General features: G+C 62.8%; 3 protein-coding genes across 3 annotated transcripts; all 3 read right to left on the bottom strand.

The window, feature by feature from the left end:
- Positions 1–311: 311 nt before the first annotated feature.
- On the bottom strand, positions 312–8,828 carry LOC135424826 (uncharacterized). The gene is made up of 13 exons (XM_064676444.1): positions 7,511–8,828; positions 6,955–7,034; positions 6,637–6,762; positions 6,412–6,491; positions 6,174–6,294; positions 5,763–5,852; positions 5,252–5,356; positions 4,871–5,036; positions 4,302–4,396; positions 1,314–1,415; positions 936–1,038; positions 605–664; positions 312–518 (listed from the first exon to the last, which is right to left on the bottom strand). Exons 1-13 carry the CDS (start codon positions 7,638–7,640, stop codon positions 382–384), a joined length of 1,395 nt encoding a protein of 464 aa, XP_064532514.1. The 5' UTR covers positions 7,641–8,828; the 3' UTR covers positions 312–381.
- On the bottom strand, positions 1,843–4,158 carry LOC135424812 (uncharacterized). Its single transcript, XM_064676438.1, has 7 exons — positions 3,967–4,158; positions 3,723–3,872; positions 3,374–3,639; positions 2,878–3,013; positions 2,659–2,793; positions 2,276–2,452; positions 1,843–2,010 (listed from the first exon to the last, which is right to left on the bottom strand). The coding sequence occupies exons 1-7, from the start codon at positions 4,156–4,158 to the stop codon at positions 1,843–1,845; spliced, it is 1,224 nt and encodes a 407-aa protein (XP_064532508.1).
- Positions 8,829–10,613: 1,785 nt separating the features above from the next.
- Positions 10,614–18,102, bottom strand: LOC135424473 (uncharacterized). The gene is made up of 19 exons (XM_064675714.1): positions 17,832–18,102; positions 17,276–17,355; positions 16,958–17,083; positions 16,733–16,812; positions 16,495–16,615; positions 16,087–16,176; positions 15,575–15,679; positions 15,194–15,359; positions 14,625–14,719; positions 14,022–14,171; positions 13,673–13,827; positions 13,177–13,312; positions 12,958–13,092; positions 12,575–12,751; positions 12,154–12,309; positions 11,613–11,714; positions 11,238–11,340; positions 10,907–10,966; positions 10,614–10,820 (listed from the first exon to the last, which is right to left on the bottom strand). The coding sequence occupies exons 1-19, from the start codon at positions 17,959–17,961 to the stop codon at positions 10,684–10,686; spliced, it is 2,304 nt and encodes a 767-aa protein (XP_064531784.1). The 5' UTR covers positions 17,962–18,102; the 3' UTR covers positions 10,614–10,683.
- Positions 18,103–20,034: the final 1,932 nt, after the last annotated feature.

Here is a 20,034-nt window from a genome sequence, read left to right as displayed (position 1 = left end):
TCCAAGGGAGCTGGAGATGGATTTTGGACGAGGGCCTGGAGTGACAGGACAAGGGGGAATAGCTTCACACCGGCAGAGGGCAGGGTGACATTGGCAGTGGCCCTGAAATGGGGTGAGAACACTCGGGCAGCAGCTTGTCCTTTAGCCAAGGCGGTTTCTCCCAGGGAAAGCCCCAGCCAGGGCTCAGCTTGTCCCACAAGCCTGGGGCCAGGGGTGCTGAGGGGGGAGCGTCCTGCTGCCTGCGGGACAGCCCAGGAAGGACACGGTCGGCTCGGCACACTCAGCACCGCGCAGCTGAAGGACACCAGGGCTTTGGGCACGTTGTTCCAGCTTTATTCAGCCCCAGTCCTTTAGCCAAGGCAAGCTGCACCTCTGCCGGGCTCACGGCCAGCAGCAGCGCAGTGCTCGCAGGAAGCCTCTTGGTCTTTGCTGCACCCAAGGACTCCTCAGAATGGAGGTTGTCCGAGCTGCCAGGGAGCTGACGGAGATGTCCCAGTCTTTTTCCAAGGGCTGAAGTGCTGTGATGGAAAGAAACAGAGCCCAGATAAAACCCCCCGTCTGCAGAGAGCCTCTGGATTCCTGACAGACGGCGCTCCCCACTCACCGCTCAGGATGTCAGCCTGACTCTCCGTGGTCTGCTCCCTCAGGCGCCGTGTGATGAGTCCTGGGCACAGAGCTCCATTAGCCCCTGCTCCCCAGCCTGCTCCCAACAGCAGGGCCCCCAGTCCTCCCCTCCTCCCCCTCAGCAGGGCTGAGCCCAGGAGCCCCCAGAAGCTCAGGGCAGTGGGACTGAGCAAGGCGGCCACCAAGCCCCGCTGCGTGGGCAGGGCTGGCAGAGGGAGGCAAGGCCCTGCCCAGGGTGGCCGGGCATTGCTGGGGCAGCAGCAGCACAGGGGCCAGGCTGCCCCAGAGGCACCGCAGGGGCTGGCACTCACCGATGAACCTGACGGCCGCCAGGCGCACGTTGGCCTGAGGGTCCTGCAGGTAGGGCAGGCTCTGCTGGATAAAGTCTTCAGCCCTGCTCCTGCTGTTCTGAAGCTGCAGAGAGAACAAGGCATGTCTCTCCAGGGCTGTCCCTGGGGCAGTTGGCTGGAGCAGTGCCTCCTGCCAGCACCTCCTGGGACAGAGAGGCCTCCCCTCCTGCTGGCTACAGGGAGGGGACAGGGGCCTGCAGAAGAGCCCCTGGGGCTCTGTTCTTGAGGGCAGCAAGAACAGGGATGCAGCTCCAGGCTCTGCCCAGCTGCAGAGCCCCCAGCCCAGACCTGGGATGGGGGCAGCCCTCCCCCAGTCCGGGCTGCACAGCTTGTCCTTACCAAGCACGCTCCAAGCTCCCACAGCCGCTCTCTCTGCAGCAGGTGCTTGAGCGTCCTCCACTTCAGCAGCTCGGCGGCAGCAAGAAGGGCTTCCCTGGAGGCCTGCAGGACAGCATGAGCTCAGGGATGGCCCGGGGGCCTGGGCAAGGAGGCCTCTTGGCTTTGTTCCTGGGGGGATCCTGCCTTTAGGAATCTGGGACATGCCCTAGCCCAAATGTCTGGGAGGCTTTTGGAGACAGTCCTGGGGGACAGGCATGGAGGCTCAAAGGCCTGGCCTCCAACACAGCCTGTGGGGATGCCCCTGTTCAGGCCGTGGTGGCCACGGGCTGCTGCCGAGCCCTGCAGGAGCAGGCAGGGCAGGGGTTGCACAGGGCCGTGCCAGCTTCTCTGCCCCTGCTGGCGCTGGCTCCGCACGGACCTTCCCACGGGCTGTGCTGGGGGAGCGCTGCCCGCTGCCAGCAGCCCCTGCCCCGATGCCCAGGGGCCCCGGCGGTGTCAGCCCAGCCCTCTGTGTGTCAGGGCTCAGCCTTCAAACCTGTACCTTGGCCACGCTGGGGACCTGGTCATTCATGCGAAAGAGGAGAGGCACCAGTGCTCGCCACACCTCCTTCCTCATCCTCTTCTCATCCCTGCCGACCACGAACTGCAGCAGCTCTGCGAGCATGCGGATGGACAGCTCTCGCAGCTCGCTGCACTCCTGGCAGGAAGCAGGAAAAGTGAGCTTTGCAAACAGCAGCTTCCTGCCCACAGTGAAGAGGGCCCTGATCATGGCTGCGGGGAGGGCAGAGGCTCTGGCCTCACATCCCAGAAAAAGCAGCACTGGGCTGCACGGCCCAGAAGCCATCCCAGGAGAGCCCAGAGGAGCAGAGCTGGCTCCAAGTGCTGCTCGCAGGGCTGGGCTGCAGGGCAGCTGTCATTGCCCAGAGCCCATCTGAGGGTCTCAGGCTCCACATCAGCCTTACCGAGTCAAAGAGGGGCAGGAGCCTCCCCACAAGCTGCACAGCGATGAAGCTGGCCTTGCTCTTCTTCAGCTGACACAGAACGTTTCGCAAGGCCAGCAGGATCTTCATCTTGGCATCTTCGCTGCCAACTTGCAGGATCTTCATCATGCCCGGCAGGAAGAGTTCGATGTTTCTGGCCTGTAGAGAGAAGAGAATGTCCATTGGGTGAAGAATGCCGTGCCTGAAAAGCTCCCCAGGCAGCCACTCCAGCCACACCGTGGCAGGGAGGGCGTTTGGAGCAGTCACCCCACGTTCTGAGTCCCAGGCCAGGCCAAGCCACTGCTTTCCACACAGCCCCAGCCCCCGTTTGCCGACAGGGCTGCCCCTGACACCGCCCTGCTCACCATCTCGGCTCTCTGTGACAGCCCAACGAGCCCTTCCAGCAGCAGCCCGGCCGTCCTGACGTTTGGACAGCCCTGATGGCTCTCGAGGTCGGGCTCGTCAGCCAACTCCTCCAACTCAGCCTTCCTGGAGGATGACTGCAGGAGCAAACAGAGCCGTGAGAGGCCGGCAGAGCCTGCAGGGCTGGCAGGAGGGGACCAGGGCCTTTAGTGGTCACTCACAGCCATGGGCTGGGTGCGGGGGCCTTCTGCGGAGCAGCGGAAGCACTGTGTGCACAGCAGGTTGGCAAAGCCCTCCAAGATCTTGGCCAGCATCTCCGGCATGGAGGACATCAGCTCCCACAGCTCCGGCGCAGTGCTGGAAGGCAGAGAAGGCAGAGCGCTGTCCGCAGGGCTGCCTCAGCCACAGTGCTGTGGCCTGGAGCAGCCCCCCAGAACCCACCCCTTGGAGCCCTGGCTGCGCGTCCCCGGGGGCCCTGCCCGCGCGGGCAGGAGGGGGCTGAGGGCGTGTTCCCCGTGGGGCTGGAGCACCCTGCTGGCTCTGGGCTGGCTGGGCCAGCTTTGGCTGCTGTGAAGCAGGGCTGGAAAGCGTGGGGGGATGGAGGGCCTGACTCTGCAGGCTGTCCCGCAGCATTCCTTGACTCTGGCAGCCGGAGAGTCTTGGGGTCCCTCTCCCCACAGGGAACAAGCCCACCCTCAAGGCCATCAGGGCCAGTACCTGTCTCCTTGAAGAGCCGCCTTGCACAGGAGGATGACCACTGTGGTGGGGTACAGGTTGGTCATCAGGCGAAGGAGTGACTCCACTTTCTCCCACGCTGCCTGTGTGCTGCAGTATGGCAGGCTCTCAAGGATGCTGGTGACGATCTTGGGCCCCTGCAGGGAATACAGGTGAGGATGGCACTGCCCCCGGAGTGCAGCCATGTGCTCAGTTGCCCTTCCCATTCCTCTCTGCTGCCTTGAGGTGGCTTGGGGGGCCCAAGTCACCTGTGCTTGGGAGGGAGGGGTGCTGGGAGGAACAAGGCCCAAGAGGGCTGAAGGGCACGACAACGCAGCCACAGGCCACTTACGTCCGTCAGCCAGACGTCCGGCTCTTCCAAGGCCACATCCAGCAGGCTGCTGGGCACCTGCTGGTCGAGGATGCTGGCATCTCCCAACGCCTCGAGGGCCACGAGGATGATGTCTGTCCTCTCGTGGGACTGCAGGTATTTTCCAAAGGCCTATGGCAGCAAGGAAGGAAGACGTGTCACGCTGAGTGCCCTGATGGTGCTGCTTGGCTGAGCAGCTCAAGGGGCCCTGGCCGGACGTGCCCACCACTGCTGGCAGCAGTGCCTGCAGTCCCTGCATGGCAAAGATGAGCAGAGAGGGCCCTCCTGCTGGGGGAGGAGGGCTCATGGGCACAGGCTGCTGGCCCCACCGAGAACCAGGGACTTGCTGGTGGCCAGGAGCACCGGAGCTCCTGCTGGGGCTGAAGCTGCTGCTGGGCCACTGGAATGCAGCCCTCATGCTGTCCCTGGTCAAGGACGGCGGGAACCCTCTCCCCAGGGAGCTGAGTGCACGCCAGCCCCACTGCTGCAGGGTCCTTTGGCTCACACCAGTGCCCTGCTGGTGCCACGGACAGGAGTCCCAGCAAGGGCGCAGCTCCTCACCTTGGCACAGTCCCTGGGGCTCAGAGAACACAGCGCGGAGGTGGTCACGGCTTCCCGCTGGACTTGGTCTGCTCTGTCCTTTAGCCTGGATTCGACTAAACACCAAGGCAAACACACAAGAGTCAGGAAGGCAGAGCAGCTTTGCCAGCAAGCTCACCAAACCGCCAGGGCATCTGCTGGCAAGGGGGCAGGACAGGAGCAGTCCAGGATTTTGGGAGGGCATCAGGAACAGCTTCTTGCTACAGGCACTGGAGGGACCAGCCAGGGTGGGGGATCTGCTCTTCCCCACCAGGGAAGACGTGGCTTTGGGACAGGGAAGTCAAGAGGACCTTTGGCTGTGGGGCCCACAAACCAGCGGGCTGCAAGATCCTGAAAGGAAGGGGAGGAAGGAGAGCAGCAGCAAACAGATCCTGGCCTTGAGCAAAGCGCTCAGGCTCTGCAGCAAAGTGGCAGCTGGGAAGCTCTGGGAAGCAGCTGGGAGGGGCAAAGGGGGTTAGGAAGCAGATCTCTCAGGAGATGTCTGTGTGCAGAGCAATGAAGCCCACCACTGCTCTGCCTTTTTTACTTACAGATGAACTCAGCCAGGGCAAAAAGAGCGTGGAAAGCTGCATAGCATGTCGGCTCCTCAGAGAACCGGAAAAGGATGAGCCGTCCCAGCAGCTTTCCTAGGAGCGGGAGCTGGATCTCCCCAGAGCAGACAGGTCCAGCAGTGCCTCTTCTGTCGTTGGCATGGGCCTGGATGAGGGAGGCATGAGCAGAAGGGCTGAGGGCACAAAGGTGGTGCCAAAGCCCCCCTCCCGAGAGTCTGCCAAGGGCTGGATTCCTGGAGAGACCAGGCTTTGCAGAGCCCTGCGTCCCCATCTCTCAGAGCAGCCATGTGGGCAGCAGCCCTGGCCTGGAGAGCAGCAGGGATGGGGGCATGGCCTGGCTGGAGGGGGCCTGGTCCTTACCTGCAGAGTGGAATAGTCGGACAGCACACAGGTCAGCACATCGATCCTTGCCATGGCCCTCTCCCTGACAGCCTCTCTCTCGGATCCGGTAAAGTCCAGCAGCAGCTGGGACAAGAAAAGCAGCGGGTGAGCCCTGGGACCAGACCCCAACACCAGCAGCAGCACAGCTCCACTCCTGGGCCGCACTCGCCCCATCCCTCAAGGCTTCCTCTCCCCTCCAGCAAAGCCTGCAGTGGGGTGTCTGCCCCTGGATTCCCACCCAGGTTGGGCACAAAGGCCCCAGCCCACCTCATGGCCAAGGAGGAGGGCAGGTGCCACCCTCTGCAGCCCCTGTGCTCCACGAGAGCCTGGGGCCAGCCCCTGCTTCCCCACAGGAGGTGGGCACCCTCCCTGCAGGGCACTCTGCCTGTACAGCACTGCTCTGGGCACCACTCAGCCAGGAGCGGGCAAACCCTCCCCTCCAGGCTGAGGAACAGCCCTGGGACTCCCCCCCTTTTTGCTTGTGCCAGACCTCCAAGATGCCCTGCAGCTCCTCGCTGACTCGAGAGGCAGGAAAGCTGAGCACCATTGTCCTCAGCATGCTGTCCATGGAGTTCAGGGTCTGCAAGGAACACAGAGAGCAATGGCAGTCATTCTGCTGTTCCTCCCAGCCCCAGGAGAGCCATCTGAACCCCCCGTACCACAGGAGGAGGAGGAGGAGGATGCCCACACTTCCCGGGAGAGACATGGGCATAGACAATCTGCGGGGGCACAGCAGCCTGTGGCACGGGATGCAGCCAGGCCCTTCCCCAGGGAAGGGGACAGAGGCACGAGGAGGGGAAGTACCCTGCCCTGCCTGGGATCCCTGCTCCTGTGGCAGCATGGGATAGCCAGGGAGCAGGCCAGAGGGGCTGGAGGCCCCTGGAGCTCAGCCAGCACTTACCTTGATGTAGAGGGCAAGGTCCCCTTTTGGCATTTCCTTCTCTGCAGGCAGCCAGAAGACACTTGAGAAGCACGCGCGAAGGAGGCTTTTGGCTTTGCCCTCCAGCGCTGTGTCCACCAAGCTGCAGGCAGAGGGCAGGACACGGGTTGCACACGGGTGCTGGGAGCAGCCCCTTGATGACTCGTGCGGGTGGCATCGAACCTCTGGGCCAGGGGGCCCACGACAGATGGGCAGGTACCTCAATTTCTCCAGAGCCAGCATGGAAAGATGCCGAAGGTCTGTGCACAGCTGGTCCCTTGGCTCTTCTTCCAGCAGCGCCTGCAGAGCACAACCGGGATGGCACCTGCTGGCAGCTGCCAGCACCCAGGGCCTCCAGTCCCTGACCCACCCCAGCAATGTCCGCACAGGCTGCCGGTGCCAGGGGGCTTTGCTCCCTTTGCCACATTGCCCAGAGTGCCCTCACCTTGATGTTCTCTGCCAGCTGGTACGTGTCACAAAGCAGATCCAGGCCCTGGGTCAGGCCGTGGCTCAAGGCGCTCCTGCACAGCACAGAGATGCTCCGGAGAAATGTGGCCTTGTCTCTCTCCTCCTGCCAGCCGGGGGACAGAGACACACACACGGATTGTGAGTGGGCAGACACAGCCAGCGGGACCGCAGCACTGGGGGTGCAGTGCCCTGCAGGAGAAGCAGCCCTGCCCTGCCAGCAGCCCTCCAGCAGCCCGGCAGCACAGCCCCTGCCAGCAGACAGCAGCACAGCCCCCCTCCAGTTGGCCGCAGTTACCTTGTTGGGGCTGGTGACAAAGGCCAGGATGGCATCGACAGCTTCCTGCTCCTCCTTGTAGATGGGCAACCAGCTGGTGTCTAAGGGGGGAAAGAGCAGGGAGAGCTGCAGAGGGTCCAGCGAGAGGAGGGAGCAAAGGATATCTGCCCTCCACCCAGCTCTCTGCCCACTGCCTTGGCACGGCCTTCCCTTGCAGCTCCTGGCTGGAGGGTGCCTGGCAGAGGAGCTGCCATGCCCGGGAAAGCCCCAGTGCCCCGGGCTGAGGAAGGCAATGGCAGACAGGCAGGAAAGGCCCAGGCTCCCACAGCACGGCTGCCTCCTGCCAGCCCAGCTGGCCCTCTCTGCCCACAGCCCAGAGCCCCTCTGCCCTGTCCTTCTTTGGGAGAGACTGTGCTGGGGCCGCGCTCCAGCCCTGAGCAGTCCCAGCTTTCAGGCAACAGCATGGCTGACGCCAGGACCCCCATTGTCAGCTGGCCAGGAAAGTGGGATCCTGGTGTGCTACAGGGTGTGGTGGTGGGCCCCAGCCCTGCCCAGCCCCACAAGGCCCCTCACTCACCGAGCTTGAGGGGCTGCATGGTGGTCACCTCGTAGGAGGACGGAAGCTGCAGACCTGGAGAGCGGCTCTCCTGGGAAGAGCTGTCTTCCATCCAGGCCTGCCTGGGGCAGGCGGGGGGTCTCCTCTCCATCCTGTGAATTAAAGAACACAGGGGAGCCTGCCTACGGAGGGCGTCCGAATGGTGGAGTCGAACACCCTCAGAAAAAATGCCGCGGCCAAATCGCCTCAGGCAAAGTGCCTCAGGCAAAAGGCCTCAGAAAAGGACCTCGGCCAAAAGGCCAAAGCAAAAGGCTTCAGCCAAAAGGCCTCAGCAAAGTGCCTCAGCCGAAAGGCCAAGGCAAAGTGCCTCAGCCCAAAGGCCTCAGCAAAGTGCCTCAGCCCAAAGGCCAAGGCAAAAGTGTCTCAGCCCAAAGGCCTCAGCAAAGTGCCTCAGCCCAAAGGCCTCAGCAAAGTGCCTCAGCCCAAAGGCCTCAGCAAAGTGCCTCAGCCCAAAGGCCAAGGCAAAGCGCCTCAGGCAAAGCACCTCGGCCAAAAGGCCTCGGCCCAAATGCCTCAGGCAAAAACGCTTCGGCAAAACGCCTCAGCAAAACTCCACGTTCGCACGGGGCCACCAGAGGTCGTGGACAAGACGTGGACTGCAGTCGGGGGCTTCTCGCCAGCGCTGCACTCCTCTCCTATCCAGTCGCCGTCCTGACGGACACTGACCCACCGTGGGCCACGGTCGTGCTGAGCACACCTGCTGCAGTGGGTGTCACAAAGGGCCCCTCTGTGACCCGCTACCGGCCGCTAGCCACAGGTCCCAGTGCTTGTTGACATGGCACCTGCCCCCAGCAACGGGTCCCAGGGAGCCACCACGCAGGCAGGAACAGGCAGGGTGTCCCTGGGGACACAGACCTGCCTCAGCCCTTGGCACTCAGCTGCCCTCAGAATGTCTCCAGACCCCACTTTGCTCTCATGTCTCCTCAGGACATCCCAAGGAGCCCCATGTTCAGACAGCCCTGCGTGTCCCCAGGACATCCCTTTCCTGTCCCCACACTGCACAGTCTGGCCTCTGAGCCCCTCAGTCACATTAAATGCATAACGTTTACCCAAGCTTAACAGAAACCATGGCTTTTGTCATCTTTTCTCTTTCTCCCACTGACCAGCAAGAGCTTTGCCCCACTCAACAGCTCTTCCAGCACCGGGCTGCTCAGGAGCCCTCCCAAGGCCTTCGCTGCACCCCAGGCCCCTGCGCGGCACCCTGAGCTGCCCCAGGGGTGGCTGAGTGGCCCTGCCAGGCTGGCGGAGTCCTGGGGGGGCTTAGGGCTGAAGGGGGGAGGATGGTACCCAGGGGGATCCAGCTGGAAGGGCTGGGATCCTCAGCGTGCCAGGAGCTGTCGTCTTCTGGCACAGCCCAGCTGAGCAACCGCATTGGTCCATCTGAGGGGACAGGAGCTGTAGTCCTGCTGCTCTTGCCTCACTTCTGTGTCTCTTCTACAAAATCAGACCAAAGAAGCCCCCAGAAGCCCAAAGGGCCCTGGAACAGCCCCTCTCTGACAGCCCCAGAAGTGCCCTGGAGCTGCTGCCCAGTGTGACCTCGCTCAGGCACCTTCAGAGCCCCGCTCTGCCCTGGGGGGCTGGTGTGGGCGTCCGCGCTGCCTGGGGACAGCCAGTGGGGACAACTGGCAGTCCAGGAAAGACGTGGGCAAGGCCATCTTGGCAAAGACTCCCTCCACTTTGAATTTCCATCCCATCCCCTCAGGACTTGTTCGTTTTCCCTTCCGGGCCCTCCAGGCCTAGAGCTCTCCTCAGACCCACAAGTCCTCTCTGAACCCTCTCTTGTGCTGGGGCTGCCTCAGCCTGGGCCATTTGCCCCCTCAGCACCCTAAGGCACCTTTTGATGTGCTCCAGAGGCCACAGTTTGTCCCCTGGTCCCCACAGTACCCCTCCATCCTCCTCCTCGCACCCTCCCTTGGCCCTCAATGGACACAAAAGCCCACGGTTTGCTCTTCTGCAGCCAGGAGAGGCCTCTTGGCCACAGTCCCACCACAGGACTCCTCCACCTGCCCTGCAGCTGTCTTCAGGCCAGATCATGCAATCGCAGAACCATTTAGGTTGGCAAAGACCTGCAAAATCATCGAGTCCCAACTTGCACCCATCCCCACCTTGTCCACTAGAGCAGAGCACTGAGGGAGTGCCACATCCAGTCTTGTCTTGGATACCTCCAGGGACGGGGATTTCACCACCTCTCTGGGCAGCCCCTTCCAATGCCTGACAACCATTTCCACCAAGAAAAGCTTCCTCATGATCACACACAAAGCCTCCTGAGGCCTTCAGTGCACCCCAGGCCCCCCAGCAGAAACCACCCTGCCAGGGCTTTCCATGCCACAAGTGTAAAACAGAGCTCTTCACTCATTTCCAGCTTCAAGCTCTGGAGCCCCAGCACTTCCCAGGAGCTCTGGGATCCTCTGCAGCCCACTCAGGGCTGGGCATTCGTTCCTGATTCCATCCTTCTATGCCTAGGGGGTCCACCGGAGACCCTTTGAGGCCGCACAGCTGCAATGCAGGGCTCAAGGGGGCATTTTGGGGTACTGGGGATGGAATTTGGAGTCCACCAAGGAAACGTGGGACTCTGCAGCTACAATTCAAGGGGTTTGCTGCTGTTCCACCTCCTTGGGTGCTGAGCCTGGGAGGACACAGGGGTCACAGAGTGGGGCACTGTGTGGGGACACAGGGATAACTGTGGCTGCCCAGGCTGGAGAAGAGAAGGTTTTGGGGTGACCTTCCAGCCCCTTCCAGTGCCTAAAAGAGGCTCCAAGGGAGCTGGAGATGGATTTTGGACGAGGGCCTGGAGTGACAGGACAAGGGGGAATAGCTTCACACCGGCAGAGGGCAGGGTGACATTGGCAGTGGCCCTGAAATGGGGTGAGAACACTCGGGCAGCAGCTTGTCCTTTAGCCAAGGCGGCTTCTCCTAGGGAAAGCCCCAGCCAGGGCTCAGCTTGTCCCACAAGCCTGGGGCCAGGGGTGCTGAGGGGGGAGCGTCCCGCTGCCTGCGGGACAGCCCAGGAAGGACACGGTCGGCTCGGCACACTCAGCACCGCGCAGCTGAAGGACACCAGGGCTTTGGGCACGTTGTTCCAGCTTTATTCAGCCCCAGTCCTTTAGCCAAGGCAAGCTGCACCTCTGCCGGGCTCACGGCCAGCAGCAGCGCAGTGCTCGTAGGAAGCCTCTTGGTCGTTGCTGCACCCAAGGACTCCTCAGAATGGAGGTTGTCCGAGCTGCCAGGGAGCTGACAGAGATGTCCCAGTCTTTTTCCAAGGGCTGAAGTGCTGTGACGGAAAGAAACAGAGCCCAGATAAAACCCCCCGTCTGCAGAGAGCCTCTGGATTCCCGACAGACGGCGCTCCCCACTCACCGCTCAGGATGTCAGCCTGACTCTCCGTGGTCTGCTCCCTCAGGCGCCGTGTGATGAGTCCTGGGCACAGAGCTCCATTAGCCCCTGCTCCCCAGCCTGCTCCCAACAGCAGGGCCCCCAGTCCTCCCCTCCTCCCCCTCAGCAGGGCTGAGCCCAGGAGCCCCCAGAAGCTCAGGGCAGTGGGACTGAGCAAGGCGGCCACCAAGCCCCGCTGCGTGGGCAGGGCTGGCAGAGGGAGGCAAGGCCCTGCCCAGGGTGGCCGGGCATTGCTGGGGCAGCAGCAGCACAGGGGCCAGGCTGCCCCAGAGGCACCGCAGGGGCTGGCACTCACCGATGAACCTGACGGCCGCCAGGCGCACGTTGGCCTGAGGGTCCTGCAGGTAGGGCAGGCTCTGCTGGATAAAGTCTTCAGCCCTGCTCCTGCTGTTCTGAAGCTGCAGAGAGAACAAGGCATGTCTCTCCAGGGCTGTCACTGGGGCAGTTGGCTGGAGCAGTGCCTCCTGCCAGCACCTCCTGGGACGGAGAGGCCTCCCCTCCTGCTGGCTACAGGGAGGGGACAGGGGCCTGCAGAAGAGCCCTTGGGGCTCTGTTCTTGAGGGCAGCAACAGGGATGCAGCTCCAGGCTCTGCCCAGCTGCAGAGTCCCCAGCCCAGACCTGGGATGGGGGCAGCCCTCCCCCAGTCCGGGCTGCACAGCTTGTCCTTACCAAGCACGCTCCAAGCTCCCACAGCCGCTCTCTCTGCAGCAGGTGCTTGAGCGTCTTCCACTTCAGCAGCTCGGCAGCAGCAAGAAGGGCTTCCCTGGAGGCCTGCAGGACAGCATGAGCTCAGGGATGGCCCGGGGGCCTGGGCAAGGAGGCCTCTTGGCTTTGTTCCTGGGGGGATCCTGCCTTTAGGAATCTGGGACATGCCCTAGTCCAAATGTCTGGGAGGCTTTTGGGGACAACCCTGGGGGACAGGCATGGAGGCTCAAAGGCCTGGCCTCCGACACAGCCTGTGGGGATGCCCCTGTTCAGGCCGTGGTGGCCACGGGCTGCTGCTGAGCCCTGCAGGAGCAGGCAGGGCAGGGGTTGCACAGGGCCGTGCCAGCTTCTCTGCCCCTGCTGGCGCTGGCTCCGCACGGACCTTCCCACGGGCTGTGCTGGGGGAGCGCTGCCCGCTGCCAGCAGCCCCTGCCCCGATGCCCAGGAGTCCCGGCGGTGTCAGCCCAGCCCTCTGTGTGTCAGGGCTCAGCCTTCAAACCTGTACCTTGGCCACGCTGGGGACCTGGTCGCTCATACGAAAGAGGAGAGGCACCAGTGCTCGCCACACCTCCTTCCTCATCCTCTTCTCATCCCTGCCGACCACGAACTGCAGCAGCTCTGCGAGCATGCAGATGGACAGCTCTCGCAGCTCGCTGCACTCCTGGCAGGAAGCAGGAAAAGTGAGCTTTGCAAACAGCAGCTCCCTGCCCACAGTGAAGAGGGCCCTGATCATGGCTGCGGGGAGGGCAGCGGCTCCGGCCTCACATCCCAGAAGCAGCAGCACTGGGCTGCACGGCCCAGAAGCCATCCCAGGAGAGCCCAGGGGAGCAGAGCTGGCTCCAAGTGCTGCTCGCAGGGTTGGGCTGCAGGGCAGCTGTCATTGCCCAGTGCCCATCTGAGGGGCTCAGGCTCCACATCAGCCTTACCGAGTCAAAGAGGGGCAGGAGCCTCCCCACAAGTTGCACAGCGATGAAGCTGGCCTTGCTCTTCTTCAGCTGATGCAGAACGTTTCGCAAGGCCAGCAGGATCTTCATCTTTGCATCTTCGCTGCCAACTTGGAGGATCTTCATCATGCCCGGCAGGAAGAGTTCGATGTTTCTGGCCTGTAGAGAGAAGAGAATGTCCATTGGGTGAAGAGTGCTGTGCCTGAAAAGCTCCCCAGGCAGCCACCCCAGCCACACCGTGGCAGGGAGGGCGTTTGGAGCAGTCACCCCACGTTCTGAGTCCCAGGCCAGGCCAAGCCACTGCTTTCCACACAGCCCCAGCCCCTGTTTGCCGACAGGGCTGCCCCTGACACCGCCCTGCTCACCATCTCGGCTCTCTGTGACAGCCCGACGAGCCCTTCTAGCAGCAGCCCGGTTGTCCTGACGTTTGGACAGCCCTGATGGCTCTCGAGGTCGGGCTCGTCAGCCAACTCCTCCAACTCAGCCTTCCTGGAGGACGACTGCAGGAGCAAACAGAGCCGTGAGAGGCCGGCAGAGCCTGCAGGGCTGGCAGGAGGGGACCAGGGTCTATAGGAGTCACTCACAGCCATGGGCTGGGTGCGGGGGCCTTCTGCGGAGCAGCGGAAGCACTGTGTGCACAGCAGGTTGGCAAAGCCCTCCAAGATCTTGGCCAGCGTCTCCGGCATGGAGGACATCAGCTCCCACAGCTCCGGCACAGTGCTGGAAGGCAGAGAAGGCAGAGCGCTGTCCGCAGGGCTGCCTCAGCCACAGTGCTGTGGCCTGGAGCAGCCCCCCAGAACCCACCCCTTGGAGCCCTGGCTGCGCGTCCCCGGGGGCCCTGCCCGCGCGGGCAGGAGGGGGCTGAGGGCGTGTTCCCCGTGGGGCTGGAGCACCCTGCTGGCTCTGGGCTGGCTGGGCCAGCTTTGGCTGCTGTGAAGCAGGGCTGGAAAGTGTGGGGGGATGGAGGGCCTGACTCTGCAGGTTGTCCCACAGCATTCCTTGGCTCTGGCAGCCGGAGAGTCTTGGGGTCCCTCTCCCCACAGGGAACAAGCCCACCCTCAAGGCCATCAGGGCCAGTACCTGTCTCCTTGAAGAGCTGCCTTGCACAGGAGGATGACCACTGTGGTGGGGTACAGGTTGGTCATCAGGCGAAGGAGTGACTCCACTTTCTCCCACGCTGCCTGTGTGCTGCAGTATGGCAGGCTCTCAAGGATGCTGGTGACGATCTTGGGCCCCTGCAGGGAATACAGGTGAGGATGGCACTGCCCCCGGAGTGCAGCCATGTGCTCAGTTGCCCTTCCCATTCCTCTCTGCTGCCTTGAGGTGGCTTGGGGGGCCCAAGTCACCTGTGCTTGGGAGGGAGGGGTGCAGGGAGGAACAAGGCCCAAGAGGGCTGAAGGGCACGACAATGCAGCCACAGGCCACTTACGTCCGTCAGCCAGACGTCCGGGTCTTCCAAGGCCACATCCAGCAGGCTGCTGGGCACCTGCTGGTCGAGGATGCTGGCATCTCCCAACGCCTCGAGGGCCACGAGGATGATGTCTGTCCTCTCGTGGGACTGCAGGTATTTTCCAAAGGCCTATGGTAGCAAGGAAGGAAGACGTGTCACGCTGAGTGCCCTGATGGTGCTGCTTGGCTGAGCAGCTCGAGGGGCCCTGGCCGGACGTGCCCACCACTGCTGACAGCAGTGCCCGCAGCAAAGCTGGCAGCAGTGCCTGCAGTCCCTGCATGGCAAAGATGAGCAGAGAGGGCCCTCCTGCTGGGGGAGGAGGGCTCATGGGCACAGGCTGCTGGCCCCACTGAGAACCAGGGACTTGCTGGTGGTCAGGAGCACCGGAGCTCCTGCTGGGGCTGAAGCTGCTGCTGGGCCACTGGAGTGCAGCCCTCATGCTGTCCCTGGGCAAGGACGGCGGGAACCCTCTCCCCAGGGAGCTGAGTGCACGACAGCCCCACTGCTGCGGGGTCCTTTGGCTCACACCAGTGCCCTGCTGGTGCCACGGACAGGAGTCCCAGCAAGGGCGCAGCTCCTCACCTTGGCACAGTCCCTGGGGCTCAGAGAACACAGCGCGGAGGTGGTCACGGCTTCCCGCTGGACTTGGTCTGCTCTGTCCTTTAGCCTGGATTCGACTAAACACCAGGGCAAACACACAAGAGTCAGGAAGGCAGAGCAGCTTTGCCAGCAAGCTCACCAAACCGCCAGGGCATCTGCTGGCAAGGGGGCAGGACAGGAGCAGTCCAGGATTTTGGGAGGGCATCAGGAACAGCTTCTTGCTACAGGCACTGGAGGGACCAGCCAGGGTGGGAGATCTGCTCTTCCCCACCAGGGAAGACGTGGCTTTGGGACAGGGAAGTCAAGAGGGCCTTTGGCTGTGGGGCCCACAAACCAGCGGGCTGCAAGATCCTGAAAGGAAGGGGAGGAAGGAGAGCAGCAGCAAACAGGTCCTGGCCTTGAGCAAAGCGCTCAGGCTCTGCAGCAAAGTGGCAGCTGGGAAGCTCTGGGAAGCAGCTGGGAGGGGCAAAGGGGGTTAGGAAGCAGATCTCTCAGGAGATGTCTGTGTGCAGAGCAATGAAGCCCACCACTGCTCTGCCTTTTTTACTTACAGATGAACTCAGCCAGGGCAAAAAGAGCGTGGAAAGCTGCATAGCATGTCGGCTCCTCAGAGAACCGGAAAAGGATGAGCCGTCCCAGCAGCTTTCCTAGGAGCGGGAGCTGGATCTCCCCAGAGCAGACAGGTCCAGCAGTGCCTCTTCTGTCGTTGGCATGGGCCTGGATGAGGGAGGCATGAGCAGAAGGGCTGAGGGCACAAAGGTGGTGCCAAAGCCCCCCTCCCGAGAGTCTGCCAAGGGCGGGATTCCTGGAGAGACCAGGCTTTGCAGAGCCCTGCGTCCCCGTCTCTCAGAGCAGCCATGTGGGCAGCAGCCCTGGCCTGGAGAGCAGCAGGGATGGGGGCATGGCCTGGCTGGAGGGGGCCTGGTCCTTACCTGCAGAGTGGAATAGTCCGACAGCACACAGGTCAGCACATCGATCCTTGCCATGGCCCTCTCCCTGACAGCCTCTCTCTCGGATCCGGTAAAGTCCAGCAGCAGCTGGGACAAGAAAAGCAGCGGGTGAGCCCTGGGACCAGACCCCAACACCAGCAGCAGCACAGCTCCACTCCTGGGCCGCACTCGCCCCATCCCTCAAGGCTTCCTCTCCCCTCCAGCAAAGCCTGCAGTGGGGTGTCTGCCCCTGGATTCCCACCCAGGTCAGGCACAAAGGCCCAGAGCCAACCTCATGGCCAAGGAGGAGGGCAGGTGCCACCCTCTGCAGCCCCTGTGCTCCACGAGAGCCTGGGGCCAGCCCCTGCTTCCCCACAGGAGGTGGGCACCCTCCCTGCAGGGCACTCTGCCTGTTCAGCATTGCTCTGGGCACCACTCAGCCAGGAGCGGGCAAACCCTCCCCTCCAGGTTGAGGAACAGCCCTGGGACTCCCCCCCTTTTTGCTTGTGCCAGACCTCCAAGATGCCCTGCAGCTCCTCGCTGACTCGAGAGGCAGGAAAGCTGAGCACCATTGTCCTCAGCATGCTGTCCATGGAGTTCAGGGTCTGCAAGGAACACAGAGAGCAATGGCAGTCATTCTGCTGTTCCTCCCAGCCCCAGGAGAGCCAACTGATCCCCCCGTGCCACAGGAGGAGGAGGAGGATGCCCACACTTCCCGGGAGAGACATGGGCATAGACAATCTGCGGGGGCACAGCAGCCTGTGGCACGGGATGCAGCCAGGCCCTTCCCCAGGGAAGGGGACAAAGGCACAAGGAGGGGAAGTACCCTGCCCTGCCTGGGATCCCTGCTCCTGTGGCAGCATGGGATAGCCAGGGAGCAGGCCAGAGGGGCTGGAGGCCCCTGGAGCTCAGCCAGCACTTACCTTGATGTAGAGGGCAAGGTCCCCTTTTGGCATTTCCTTCTCTGCAGGCAGCCAGAAGACACTTGAGAAGCACGCGCGGAGGAGGCTTTTGGCTTTGCCCTCCAGCGCTGTGTCCACCAAGCTGCAGGGAGAGGGCAGGACACGGGTTGCACACGGGTGCTGGGAGCAGCCCCTTGATGACTCGTGCGGGTGGCATCGAACCTCTGGGCCAGGGGGCCCACGACAGATGGGCAGGTACCTCAATTTCTCCAGAGCCAGCATGGAAAGATGCCGAAGGTCTGTGCACAGCTGGTCCCTTGGCTCTTCTTCCAGCAGCGCCTGCGGAGCACAACCGGGATGGCACCTGCTGGCAGCTGCCAGCACCCAGGGCCTCCAGTCCCTGACCCACCCCAGCGCTGTCCGCACAGGCTGCCGGTGCCAGGGGGCTTTGCTCCCTTCGCCACATTGCCCAGAGTGCCCTCACCTTGATGTTCTCTGCCAGCTGGTACGTGTCACAAAGCAGATCCAGGCCCTGGGTCAGGCCGTGGCTCAAGGCGCTTCTGCACAGCACAGAGATGCTCCGGAGAAATGTGGCCTTGTCTCTCTCCTCCTGCCAGCCGGGGGACAGAGACACAAACACGGATTGTGAGTGGGCGGACACAGCCAGCGGGACCGCAGCACTGGGGGTGCAGTGCCCTGCGGGAGAAGCAGCCCTGCCCTGCCAGCAGCCCTCCAGCAGCCCGGCAGCACAGCCCCTGCCAGCAGACAGCAGCACAGCCCCCCTCCAGTTGGCCGCAGTTACCTTGTTGGGGCTGGTGACAAAGGCCAGGATGGCATCGACAGCTTCCTGCTCCTCCTTGTAGATGGGCAACCAGCTGGTGTCTAAGGGGGGAAAGAGCAGGGAGAGCTGCAGAGGGTCCAGCGAGAGGAGGGAGCAAAGGATATCTGCCCTCCACCCAGCTCTCTGCCCACTGCCTTGGCACGGCCTTCCCTTGCAGCTCCTGGCTGGAGGGTGCCTGGCAGAGGAGCTGCCATGCCCGGGAAAGCCCCAGTGCCCCGGGCTGAGGAAGGCAATGGCAGACAGGCAGGAAAGGCCCAGGCTCCCACAGCACGGCTGCCTCCTGCCAGCCCAGCTGGCCCTCTCTGCCCACAGCCCAGAGCCCCTCTGCCCTGTCCTTCTCTGGGAGAGGCTGTGCTGGGGCCGCGCTCCAGCCCTGAGCAGTCCCAGCTTTCAGGCAACAGCATGGCTGACGCCAGGACCCCCATTGTCAGCTGGCCAGGAAAGTGGGATCCTGGTGTGCTACAGGGTGTGGTGGTGGGCCCCAGCCCTGCCCAGCCCCACAAGGCCCCTCACTCACCGAGCTTGAGGGGCTGCATGGTGGTCACCTCGTAGGAGGACGGAAGCTGCAGACCTGGAGAGCGGCTCTCCTGGGAAGAGCTGTCTTCCATCCAGGCCTGCCTGGGGCAGGCGGGGGGTCTCCTCTCCATCCTGTGAATTAAAGAACACAGGGGAGCCTGCCTACGGAGGGCGTCCGAATGGTGGAGTCGAACACCCTCAGAAAAAATGCCGCGGCCAAATCGCCTCAGGCAAAAGGCCTCAGGCAAAAGGCCTCAGCAAAAGGCCTCAGCAAAAGGCCTCAGCCAAAAGGCCAAGGCAAAGTGCCTCAGCCAAAAGGCCTCAGCAAAAGGCTTCAGCCAAAAGGCCTCAGCAAAGTGCCTCAGCCAAAAAGCCAAGGCAAAAGGCCTCAGCCAAAAGGCCTCCGCAAAAGGCTTCAGCCCAAAGGCCTCAGCAAAGTGCCTCAGCCCAAAGGCCTCAGCAAAGTGCCACAGCCCAAAGGTCTCAGCAAAGTGCCTCAGCCCAAAGGCCAAGGCAAAGCGCCTCAGGCAAAGCACCTCGGCCAAAAGGCCTCGGCCCAAATGCCTCAGGCAAAAACGCTTCGGCAAAACGCCTCAGCAAAACTCCGCGTTCGCACGGGGCCACCAGAGGTCGTGGACAAGACGTGGACTGCAGTCGGGGGCTTCTCGCCAGCGCTGCACTCCTCTCCTATCCAGTCGCCGTCCTGACGGACACTGACCCACCGTGGGCCACGGTCGTGCTGAGCACACCTGCTGCAGTGGGTGTCACAAAGGGCCCCTCTGTGACCCGCTACCGGCCGCTAGCCACAGGTCCCAGTGCTTGTTGACATGGCACCTGCCCCCAGCAACGGGTCCCAGGGAGCCACCACGCAGGCAGGAACAGGCAGGGTGTCCCTGGGGACACAGACCTGCCTCAGCCCTTGGCACTCAGCTGCCCTCAGAATGTCTCCAGACCCCACTTTGCTCTCATGTCTCCTCAGGACATCCCAAGGAGCCCCATGTTCAGACAGCCCTGCGTGTCCCCAGGACATCCCTTTCCTGTCCCCACACTGCACAGTCTGGCCTCTGAGCCCCTCAGTCACATTAAATGCATAACGTTTGCCCAAGCTTAACAGAAACCATGGCTTTTGTCACCTTTTCTCTTTCTCCCACTGACCAGCAAGAGCTTTGCCCCACTCAACAGCTCTTCCAGCACCGGGCTGCTCAGGAGCCCTCCCAAGGCCTTCGCTGCACCCCAGGCCCCTGCGCGGCACCCTGAGCTGCCCCAGGGGTGGCTGAGTGGCCCTGCCAGGCTGGCGGAGTCCTGGGGGGGCTTAGGGCTGAAGGGGGGAGGATGGTACCCAGGGGGATCCAGCTGGAAGGGCTGGGATCCTCAGCGTGCCAGGAGCTGTCGTCTTCTGGCACAGCCCAGCTGAGCAACCGCATTGGTCCATCTGAGGGGCCAGGAGCTGTAGTCCTGCTGCTCTTGCCTCACCTCTGTGTCTCTTCTGCAGAATCAGACCAAAGAAGCCCCCAGAAGCCCAAAGGGCCCTGGGATAGCCCCTCTCTGACAGCCCCAGAGGTGCCCTGGAGCTGCTGCCCAGTGTGACCTCGCTCAGGCACCTTCAGAGCCCCGCTCTGCCCTGGGGGACTGGTGTGGGCGTCCGCGCTGCCTGGGGACAGCCAGTGGGGACAACTGGCAGTCCAGGAAAGACGTGGGCAAGGCTATCTAGGCAAAGAGTCCCTCCACTTTGAATTTCCATCCCATCCCCTCAGGACTTGTTTGTTTTCCCTTCCGGGCCCTCCAGGCCTAGAGCTCTCCTCAGACCCACAAGTCCTCTCTGAACCCTCTCTTGTGCTGGGGCTGCCTCAGCCTGGGCCATTTGCCCCCTCAGCACCCTAAGGCACCTTTTGATGTGCTCCAGAGGCCACAGTTTGTCCCCTGGTCCCCAAAGTACCCCTTCATCCCCCTCCCCCACCCTTTCTTGATGCCTCACGAGCCCACCCTTAGCCCTCAATGGACACAAAAACCCATGGTTTGCTCTTCTGCAGCCAGGAGAGGCCTCTTGGCCACAGTCCCACCACAGGACTCCTCCACCTGCCCTGCAGCTGTCTTCAGGCCAGATCATACAATCACAGAACCATTTAGGTTGGCAAAGACCTGCAAAATCATCGAGTCCCAACTTGCACCCATCCCCACCTTGTCCACTAGAGCAGAGCACTGAG

Source organism: Pseudopipra pipra, chromosome 19 (assembly GCF_036250125.1).
Source record: "Pseudopipra pipra isolate bDixPip1 chromosome 19, bDixPip1.hap1, whole genome shotgun sequence".
In the NCBI taxonomy this organism is placed as follows: Eukaryota; Metazoa; Chordata; class Aves; order Passeriformes; family Pipridae; genus Pseudopipra; species Pseudopipra pipra.
Note: the sequence above shows the minus strand (reverse complement) of the source record. Positions and strands in the feature narration are given on the sequence as shown.

Bases quoted from the DNA above. Each gene is read 5' to 3' on its own strand.
- LOC135424812 (XM_064676438.1), bottom strand. From the start codon at position 4,158: ATGAGGGCTGCATTCCAGTGGCCCAGCAGCAGCTTCAGCCCCAGCAGG. The intron at 2,794-2,877 runs GTGAGTGACCAC...TTGCTCCTGCAG, and splicing joins CCCGCACCCAGCCCATGGCT to TCATCCTCCAGGAAGGCTGA. The intron at 2,011-2,275 runs GTAAGGCTGATG...GCTTCCTGCCAG, and splicing joins TCCTGCCCCTCTTTGACTCG to GAGTGCAGCGAGCTGCGAGA.
- LOC135424826 (XM_064676444.1), bottom strand. From the start codon at position 7,640: ATGGAGAGGAGACCCCCCGCCTGCCCCAGGCAGGCCTGGATGGAAGAC. The intron at 4,397-4,870 runs GTAAGTAAAAAA...CTTGGTGTTTAG, and splicing joins TGCCCTGGCTGAGTTCATCT to TCGAATCCAGGCTAAAGGAC. The intron at 1,039-1,313 runs GTAAGGACAAGC...TTCTCTCTGCAG, and splicing joins GGGAGCTTGGAGCGTGCTTG to CTTCAGAACAGCAGGAGCAG.
- LOC135424473 (XM_064675714.1), bottom strand. From the start codon at position 17,961: ATGGAGAGGAGACCCCCCGCCTGCCCCAGGCAGGCCTGGATGGAAGAC. The intron at 17,356-17,831 runs GTGAGTGAGGGG...TTCCCCCCTTAG, and splicing joins CATGCAGCCCCTCAAGCTCG to ACACCAGCTGGTTGCCCATC. The intron at 13,828-14,021 runs GTAAGTGGCCTG...TATTCCCTGCAG, and splicing joins CGGACGTCTGGCTGACGGAC to GGGCCCAAGATCGTCACCAG.